The sequence below is a fragment of the Prionailurus bengalensis genome, chromosome E1, assembly GCF_016509475.1.
Source record: "Prionailurus bengalensis isolate Pbe53 chromosome E1, Fcat_Pben_1.1_paternal_pri, whole genome shotgun sequence".
NCBI classification, from domain to species: domain Eukaryota; kingdom Metazoa; phylum Chordata; class Mammalia; order Carnivora; family Felidae; genus Prionailurus; species Prionailurus bengalensis.
The window spans coordinates 25,004,160-25,014,493 of NC_057347.1; the positions used below are offsets into that span (position 1 = coordinate 25,004,160).

The window sequence follows — 10,334 nt, forward strand, 5'->3', positions numbered from 1 at the left end:
AAAGAATCTCTAAACCAAATTTATTAATCAAACAACTGCTCTACACCCACCACAGCTTCCTACCACAGCTGCTCATCAATAGATTCCAAAACCAACTTTAAAGCAGAGCCAAAAATGACATAATAAAACATTAATACAAGTAACATTTTTTAAAGGCAAAAGATGCATTTAAATATATGTACACAGATATAAAAATACAAGTTTTAAACCTCAGGGCATACACCCATGAGCACACACACATTTATCCTGAACAAAGTTTTCTCTAAAAGTTTAATCTGGTTTTTAGAAAAGATTGCTTTGATATACAATTCAGTCATTCAACAAACACTTACTGAGTAGCTAACACAGGACAAATAACATGCAATTGCTAGAAATAGCAGTGAACAAAACAGACATGTCCCCACCCTCATGGAGGTTTACAATCTAGTGGTATGTGATCATGAAAACTGCAATCTAGGGCAATGTCTTCCTCTTACCCCAGTTTCTAACTGACCATGCAATGAATCTGCCCTAAGGCTTAAATTAAGACCCACATGACCAGAGATTAAGGATTACTAAAAAGGAACTTCAGTATCAGTATAATTACTTGGTTAAAACAGAGACAGCCTCTTAGAAACTGAAGAGTGGAAAAAAAAGAATAGAGACATAAGAATTATTTTAAAGCAAGAAAGCACCAGGTCAAGAATGAAGGTCTTAAAGCTTCACTACCCATTGCACCCTTCTTCAGGAAGCTACCAGAGAACAAGCTCCATCAAAATAACGAGTAAGTCAAGAAAGAAGAAACAAGGCATACAACAGGAGATCCAACACAGAACACTGAAGGAAATTTCAGGATAAATGATAAAGAAGATCCCAGCATGGCAGCTATGCTTCAAGCACAAAGGCAATAGGTACAGACCTGAACAGGCCAAAAAGCTCCAAGAAAATTTTCCAATATAATGAGCCGAGTGAACATTAATATATGGATTAGATTTAACTATTGGTGGGATTTTGGGGGTTGAATTATAGTGAATAGAATCCCAAGCAAATAAAAGAGAAGGTAATTATTAAAGGAAATATTTACAAGAAAAGTAATCCTACTATATTAAATGGCTTAGCTGTGAAAAGCATTTATAAAAACCTAATCATGTAAATACTGAACAATGATCTAACCATAATTAAAATATACATATACCAAGATGAGGAAATGGGACTACAGGGGGCGTACATGTGTGTATCTGGAGGGCAGGTAGCAGTGAAATAAAGAGCTAAATCCTAATCTTTAATACTGGGATGCCAAATAAACATTCTTTAAATGAAAAAAAAAGTATCAATATAAATATATTACTTAGAGATAAAAAGTAAAGACCAATTAATAGATTTAAAACATTAAAAGTACTGGATAATAAGCAGAGGAAAACTGCCAAGGGAGACAGGGTAACAGTACTACTGCCTTCATAAGTAACCCTGTAGAACCATTTGATTCTAAATTCTGTACATATATCACTGTGATAAAAATTAAAACTAAAAGACTAGAAAAGAAGGAGGGAGGAGGAGCATTAGTTATGGAACTTAAGAGAAAAAGAAACTTGGAGCCAAAAAAAGGGGGGGAGGGGGCGCCTGGGTGACTCAGACGGTTAAGCATCCGACTTCTGCTCAGGTCATGATCTCACGGTTTATGGGTTCGAGCCCCGCATCAGGCTCTGTGCTGACAGCTCGGAGCCTGGAGCCTCCTTTGGATTCTGTGTCTCTCCTTCTCTCTGCCCCTCCCCCTGCTCATACTGTGTGTCTCTCTCTCATAAATAAATAAACATATATTTTAAAAAGCTATACATAAATTTTATTTATTTATTTATTTATTTATTTATTTATTTTGTTTTTAGTGAATTCTATGCCCAATGTGGGGCTCAAACTCATAAGCCTGAGATCAAGAGTTGCATGCTCTACCAACTGAGCCAGCCAGGCGCCCCTAAAATTTACTTTTAAATCACCTGGACTATTTCAAACCAATGAGAACACTCCGTATATTGATGTAAATCTTATTCTCAGCTTCCAAATTAACACTGTACATTTTAAACAAGTAAGTTTCCGACTCTTAGATTTGGCAGTAGGATGATGCTTGTCATCATGGATGAAAAGTACATGAAGATCACTGTCTAAAAATAAATCATTTCATGAGCAAAATTATTAAATATTACATTTTTACAAAAAGACATTCTCCAGTGTTCATAAACATAATACTTAATGACATACTAGTCTCTTAATATCCACTTAGTAATTTACATTATGACGTATCAACTTAAATATCTGAACTAAACAGATAAAATTATATATTATATTTAAGGCTGTTACATTTTTATCTATCATTCAAAATCTTTAGCACATTTTTCAAAGCTGATTTAAGGAAATCTTGAAATGAATACATTGTTTGGTATACTGAGTCCTTGTCAGTACCTGATCATTTACCCTCCAACCTTACAAACATTATTCAAGTTCTCCAAATCTTCTACCCATCATTTATACATTCACCGCCATCCAATATTTACTGAACACTTAAAATACACCTGGCACTGCACCTATCCTGGTACCAGAGATTCATCATCATGTCTGACAATAAACATGTTAATTATATATTATGATAAAGGCTACAAATTATATATTATGATAAACGTTACAGAATAGTACAACACTGATGGAAAACCACTTCATATAAGATAAGAGAAGGCCATCAGAGCTTGGACTTCAGGTATGAAGAATGAGCCAGACCTGTGAAAATTTGTAAGCAGCCTTTCCAGCCTGAGAGGAAAGGAATCAACAGAATCTCATTTGAATTGTAGGATTACACTGGCTGCTGCCGTGAAACTACAAACCACTGCATGGTATCTTAGAAAGAGATGATGGCAGCTAGGACTAGAGTAGCAGCAGTGAAGATGAATAGAAGTTAACAGACTAGACTGGATACCAAACTAAATGAAGTAGATGGCCAACTCAAACAGGGGATAAGAAGATAGGCCAGATGGTGAAAGAAAGGAAAAACTGAGGAAGTCTGCAAGATTCTTCACTTTACCAACTATCTTGCAATAGCGGTACTAATTATTATCCTGGAAGAAAGACTAGGGGAGGACTACTTTGATAGAAAGGTCCTTTTCATAATGCAATCTCTTTAGAGTCTTTCACAAGTCATTAAAAAAGGCAAGAATCACAGCAAACCTTAAAAGCCTTTTCCTCTGAGGGCTACAATGCTGAGACAACCTAACTTCTTTATGGAAATGAAAGAGGAGCTGGAGAATTTCTTTGCGAAACTTCATTTTAGCATAGTTTCCTTTAATGCTGTGCAACATCAAGGATTCCAAGAACCATATTACAGCGAGGTCTTGATATATCAATTTTTCTGAACCTTGTCTACAAAATAGTTATTAACTTGAGATTTCCCTGAACTAAAAAGAGACTTATGTCAATGAACATTAAATCCCTAATAAGGAAGGGTGTTAAAGAAGGCCTTCATCTTTGAATAGATAGGTCTTCTAATAGATAGGTCTCTGACTTTAACGTAAATACTAAAATACTAGTTTCATCAGGCTTTTGTGTCAGTTAGTAATTAATGATCCACCTTTTATTTTCAAAAGATCCTTATTACTAGATAAGGAACAAGAAAATTTATTAGCATAAAGAGGTGGAGTGGCTCAATTTAAATATTCATTTTTTTAAAAAGCAGATTTTTTGTTTAAAGTTATTTATTTAAGTAATCTAAACCTAATGTGGGACTCAAACTCACAATCCGGAGATCAAGAGTCCCATGCTCCTTAGACTAAACCAGCCAGGTGCCCCTGCAGTGGCTCAATTTAAATACATACACCAAGAAGCCTAAAAGGTAAAAGCAGAAGCATAAACAAGTCCTGAGCAGAGAAGCCATACTTTCTGGATACAGTATGAAAAGAACTCTCAATCCCATCTTAGTCTTCTGAGTACCATTATCAAACCATCGCCCATTTTTTCTAATTGGAGTATAATTGACATACAACATTATATCAGTTTTAGGTGATCTGACAATTATATACATTACAAAATGCTCACCATGATTAGTATAGTTAGCATCTGTCGCCAAAGTTATTACAATATTATTGACTATATTCTCTCTGCTGAACTTTCCATCCCTGTGACTTAATTATAACTGGAGTTTGTATCTCTTAATCTCCTTCACCTAGTTTACCCATTCCCTCACCCACCTCCCCTCTGGCAACCACTAACTTGTTTCTCTATATTTATGAGTCTGTTTCTCTTTGTTGCTGTTGGTTTGTTCATTTGTTTTTTAGATTCCACATATAAGTGAAACCATATGGTATTTGCTTTTCTCTGTCTGACTTGTTTCATTTAGCATAATACCCTCTAGGTCTATCCATGTTGTCCAGATTCAAATCACCAACATTTTTTTTTTTTTAAAGTAGGATTCACACCCAGTATGGAGCCCAATGCAGGACTTGAACTTACAACCCTCAGATCAAGACCTAGGCTGAGATCAAGAGTCAGATGCTTAACCAACTGAGCCACCCAGGCACCTCAAAACCACCAACTTTTAATTCATAAATAAAATACCTTCACCTCTGCAGCTATTTAACATCAAACCTTCTAATCCAGCTCTCAGACTTAATCTTTAGTACTCCAAATCCAAAGATGGATTTCCTATAGTCCTAGCAAGAATAACAATCATTTCTCAAACTTTTCCTGTGACCTACATATTATCAAGTACCAAAAATCTTCCCTTTCTCCTGAAAAAACAACTCATGATTGGTTGGTCACCACATTACTAACTCTAGGTTACTTACACATCTTTCTGGAAGGCAACCCTGAATGCTGTCACTGTGAAGTCTCACTAACCAGGCACAAGACAAACAATTAACAAAAAAAAAAAAACAAAAAAAAGAAAAAAAAAAAAGAAAAGAAAAGAAAAAAAAACAACAACAGCTGTTCAGTTTGGTAAATGGAAGGCCATTATCCATCAAGTGATGTCACCTCATTCTGCTCATCCTCCCCAAATCCAGGGTTCATTAGTGTATTTATCTCCTCTTTGTCATGGACACTCCATACGGAGTGTCAAACTGGAGACTGAAGAACAGCACCTATGTAATTATTTAGGTGACTACATATAAAGAGACTAACTTAAAACTGCCCCATTTTTCTCCTTTATGTATAATAACAGCTGGTTAGGTATACTTGCAAATGGCTTAACCAAAACTTGCAATTCCACTGTAATGCAAGAGTTCACTGATAGATTTAATAAATTCAGATGAAGGCAAATTAAGTGCCTTAATAAGAGAAAACAGTGCATCCTAGAAGATGCCAACTGTGAAATTAAATTTTCACTTATACAATGATATATTATGCTAAACCACCTAACATCACATCATAGGCAGTATAATATCAACGAAATTTTAGTATTAACACTACGAAACTTAATGAATAAAATCTTGATTGGTGAGTCAATGTTTTACAGCATATTAGGGCTGGTAGATAATAAGCAAAATGAAAAGTACTGGAATATTCAACTAGTACATGCTTAATTATTTCACTAGCAAAGACAATAACCTTTAAGTGACGAGGAAATAAAACTCTTTAATACACAATTATTGAGCACATACAATGAAATGAATAGTGTTAGGGCACTTTCAGGCCAATACACCAACACACACTCTACATTCCTATAGCACTTCGTTCTATAGCACTGTAGAATTTAACATACTATATGTTAGTTATTTACAAATGATAATACATATATACTACTTTTTGCAAATATTGTCCATTATCAAATATACACAAAATAAGGGCACCTGGGTGGCTCAATTAAGTGTCCAAGTTCAGCTCCGGTCATGATCTCACGGTTCGTGACTTCCAGCCCCGCATCGGGCTCTGTGCTGACAGCTCAGAGCCTGGAACCTGCTTCAGATTCTGTGTCTCCCTCTCTCTCTGCCCCTGCCCTGCTCATGCTCTGTCTCTCTCTCTCAAAAATAAATAAAAATTAAAAAAAAAAATTCACAAAATACAACTTTAAAAAGATGTTTCAATATTTTATCCCTACCTCATATGGATAGTCCTGCATACACCTTGAGTTACATACACTTCAGTGGACTGACCAGGCTATATGCTCCTAGAGAGAGGGTTTTAGTCATCTTTGCTTCTTTGGTGCCTAAGTCACAGGTAGCACTCAGTAAAAATTGCTGTATTTCATCACCCAACTATTTACTCCAATGTAAAGTGCCAAAATTCTTTTTAAAAAAATTTTTTAATGTTTATTTATTTTTGAGAGAGACAGAGAGCAAGCAGGGGAGGGCAGAGAGAGAGAGAGAGAGAGAGAGAGAGAGAGAGAGACAGAATCAGAAGTAGGCTCCAGGCTCTGAGCTGTCCGCACAGAGACGAACGCAGGGATTGAACTCACGAACCATGAGATCATGACCTGAGCCAAAGTCGGACACTCAACTGACTGAGCCACCCACCCCAGTTCTTCTTAAGGAAAGGGATTAGAAGAAATTCACCCACTATATTTTATTAACATCATTTAAAAGTTAAGGACAATTTTAATTCAGCCAATTCTAGGGGGGAAAAAAAAGCCTTATTATTCTCAGTTTCCAGAATGATGAAAAGGAGAGAGGAGCAGGAAGAAAGAATTAAAGAACTGGAGATTTTTAAGTTTCTCGGAGTTCTGAAATACTCTAAACTTCAACTCCTCTTTCATTCAATATTTTTTAATACTATGCTCCAAGCATTTAGAATATATTTTCAGGAATACACAAGCCACAAATTTAGATGCAATAGGAAGTGAAATAAAGAGATGAACATAGCTACTAAAATTCTCAGTACTCGTGAAGTACAGTAGATGTACTTCAGAAAATACCAGCAATCTAAACCAGGGTCAAGCCTTTCAAGGAAAAGCCTATTTGCATTCTATTCAAGATATTCAAGACAGATAACAAAAATAAAAGCTACCACAAATCTCCCTTAAAAACTTTAAAGGTATGCTTTCAGAAAACTATTAATGTTTATATAACTGGCACACAGTCTAGCTAAAATAGCATGCAAAATCAATCTTCCTAATTTCTAGAGCTTCTGAAATGTAAATGAGAAGTCACTAAACTGCCCTTCGCTTAGGTAGTGTTACCTGTCATTAACATAACACTCCATTTCCAAGGCTCTGTTTTACAAGATAAATTGCCTGCAATTCCATGTTTGCTTCCAGCAATATACAGTTGACTATTTTTTTTAATACTACCTAAATATGGTTAGGCATTATTTACTGGTCAGTAATTTTAAGAAAGCCAAGAGGGGTAGGCATTTCAGTAGTTTATCAAACTTGCTTTTTTACTTGTACAGTGATTCATATAACCTACATTGTGTTTGTCCAATCCTCTCCCTAACACCCACCCCTATTCACCCTAAAAAGTAAATAAGACCAACAGATAGAGGTTTTGGTACCTATTTAGTTCATGTGCCCCCCCAAAAGTTCCCAAACCATTTTTTAGCTCTAGCAAAAGTTTTATAAATTCTTTCTATATAACCTCAGTAAATGAACTTCTATATTAAAGTCTAACATTTACTACGGTAAATAGTATATTCAAAAGAATTGCCCACTTTAAAAAAAAAAAAAAAGCTCCTGGTTTACATTTAGAGATACTACTTATCAGTTTGGTTCTCTCTTTTGCTTTAATTTTCTTCTGGAGCAAAACTGATAAAACAAATTTATTCAAAGAAGAGTTAAAGGTCTTAACAAATATTTTGCTACCTCTTCAAATATACATTTTAAATTCAACAGCAAACACTTCATAATAAATTGAACAAAGACCTTCAATCAAATCAGTTTAAAACACACCAACTATTAATTTCCTTTATATTTACAAAAGTACTAAAATCTTAGTTTGATATGAGAGTAAGTGGGGTACAGTTGAATAAAAGTTAAATTTTAGAATTCCTTTAATGCCAGCTACATCACCCTCAAACTTAAGAAACGAAATACTTCTAAACCATGAAGCTGTGAATCAATTTGATTGATGTCCTCTTTCATGCCATGTAAAACCATTGCCTAATTGAGGCCAGACCTGTCAGGCTCAACAGCATCCCGGAAATGACCAGCCTACTAGGGCTGGAAACACATCAAGAATTTGGAATATTTCTCATATTGAGAAAAAAGTTCAAGTAAAATTGTCCATAAGAACAATCATTCATTGTTCTGTAGAAAAAAAAGATATAAAAAGCATATTTTCGTTATTCTGGTCAGTCCACAATGAACACATACACCTAAATTCTTTATTTGCAGGTGATATCCCACTGAATTTACCTTTGTTTCTTACATACAAACAAGAGTTTACTACTAAATCCTCATTTTGAATGTCTGTCTTTTAAGCCAATTTTTATTTTATAGCCTTAGCTACTGAAACCATCACCTGGAGCATGGCTGGTTTCTTGACTTAGAAACCTGTTAACAATAATGCCAAGCATCCAACCTGCTTAATGTTTCACTTCTTATCAAAAAAAAAAAAAAAACCATTAAATGTCGAAAAGAAATACACGCATACATACATACACACACACACTCAAATCCCACTCATGAAAAATTAAGTCACATTCCGGCCATAAACTGCAACAGACACTTCCAGTTAGCGTGTGCTTTAGTAATCACCGACAGCGGTATCAGAGAAAGTGGTAGGGGGTTGGGGCTATTAGCAACACACTGTGCATCTGAGCCAATAAGCAGCAGGCTAGGACTGGCAGCAAGGCCGGTCTCTAAAGGGAGCTATAACACAATATCAGAATGCTGAATTTCCGAATGCCATTTTATAGGAAGGGAGGGGGTGAGAACTGAGGATCAAGTGCAATAAAAGGCTCTGGCCAACGTCTAAGGAGATGTAACCTAAGACAAGGTCTTGTGCAAAACCAGCTGTCCAGTCTCATCTCACCTCAAATACAACTTAATTTCAGGTCGTTCTTATCAAAGTCAGCCGCTCAAAAGGTGAGGGGGTGGCAGGAGTGGATGACGATAGCCCCCTAGAGACTAGCAAAGGCCCTCGGAAAAGGCGGAGACTCCACAACTGGAAGGGGCTTCCAACAGCAAAAAGAGAAGAGGGCTTTGCAGCCGCCTCCCTTCTCCCTTCCAACCAAGGTTGTTGGGTATGAGCTTAGGATGTTGTCGGGTTTTATGAAGGAGTGATATGAGAAAATGGCAGTAAAGGATGAGGGGGGCTGGAATGGCTGATGCCACCCAAGAAAGGAGGGAGAGAAGACTTCCCTGGACACATCCAAGATAACAACGCCACCAAAGAGCACGGGCATTTCCGTGCCAGAGCCAGATAGCCCTCTCTCTAGGAAAGCTTCTCCCCCTTTCCATACGGTCCCAATTCCCAAACACTGCTCCCACCCGACCCTTCTCCCTCCTAATATTCCCCGTCGCTCCCCCAAAGAGGGCCTCCTTTCCCATCCTCCTCAGGCACCCTCAAGCGCTCAACCTCCCCTCCCCTTCCCCGGTCACCCACCCTCGGGGCAGCCTGTCGCTGGCCTCCCCCGCACCTCGTCCAGACCCCTCCCCCCCTCACCTCTCCTCAGAGCCTCCTCGTAGCTGAGGAATCCGATCCGTGACTCCTTGGCGCCCATGCTCCCCTCATCCCCTCGGCCGGGGGTCGGAGCCTAATCTCGCCCCCACCCCCCCTCCCGCCTGCGACTAGGCGTCCCTGGGTGACGGTGTCGGCGTCCCCCAGCCCCCTCCTCTCCCCACACTAACAAGTGCGGCTTCTGCCCCGGCAGCTCCTCCCGGCCGCCGCCACCGCCTCCATGCCTAATCACGTGACCCGCTCCCACCCCGCCCCCTTCCCCTCCCTCCTACTCCGCCCTTTTCTCTCCTCCCTTCCCTTTCCTCCTCACGCCCTTTTCCCTCCCCCCACCCCCTCCCGCCGGCCCCGCCGAGGGTCACCTGACCCGAGGCCGGGGATTGTTCCGGGTAATGGCCGCCAGGGGCCACACACTTCGCCCCGCCCCAAGCGCTCCGCGCGCAGGAGCGCAGAGGAGGGGCCGGATCCCGCGCGTAACGCATCATCTCCCAGTTTCCCTCCAATCCGAAGCCGCAGTGCCGGGGAGCCTCCGCCCGTCTGCGGGGGTGGGGGGAGGTGACTTCCGGGGCGCTCGGGGCCGCGTCTCCCGCCCACGGGTTCTGGCGCCTGACGGGCGGGGCTGGAGCAACTGGCGGTTTGTCTGGCCCTGGCCAGGCCCTGTCTTGGGTGGAATCTTAGGGAATCGGGGTCTCAGGGGTGCAGTGAGAGAAAGAGGCAGGCAGGGGAGAAACTCCTAACGTTACGGAACGTAACGTTTTGGCTGGGAGG

General features: G+C 39.4%; 1 protein-coding gene across 2 annotated transcripts in view; it reads right to left on the reverse strand.

Annotated features, from left to right (window-relative positions):
• The window catches only part of USP32 (ubiquitin specific peptidase 32), a 242,916-nt gene extending 233,091 nt beyond the window's left edge, over positions 1-9,825 (reverse strand). The window contains exon 1 of one of the 2 annotated variants that reach the window (XM_043583859.1): positions 9,555-9,825. In XM_043583859.1, the coding sequence (XP_043439794.1) occupies positions 9,555-9,612 (58 nt within the window). In that variant the 5' untranslated portion in view covers positions 9,613-9,825. The remainder of the gene's footprint in view (positions 1-9,554) is intronic. The other variant, XM_043583858.1, reaches the window with a different exon arrangement.
• Between the last annotated feature and the right edge of the window lie 509 nt (positions 9,826-10,334).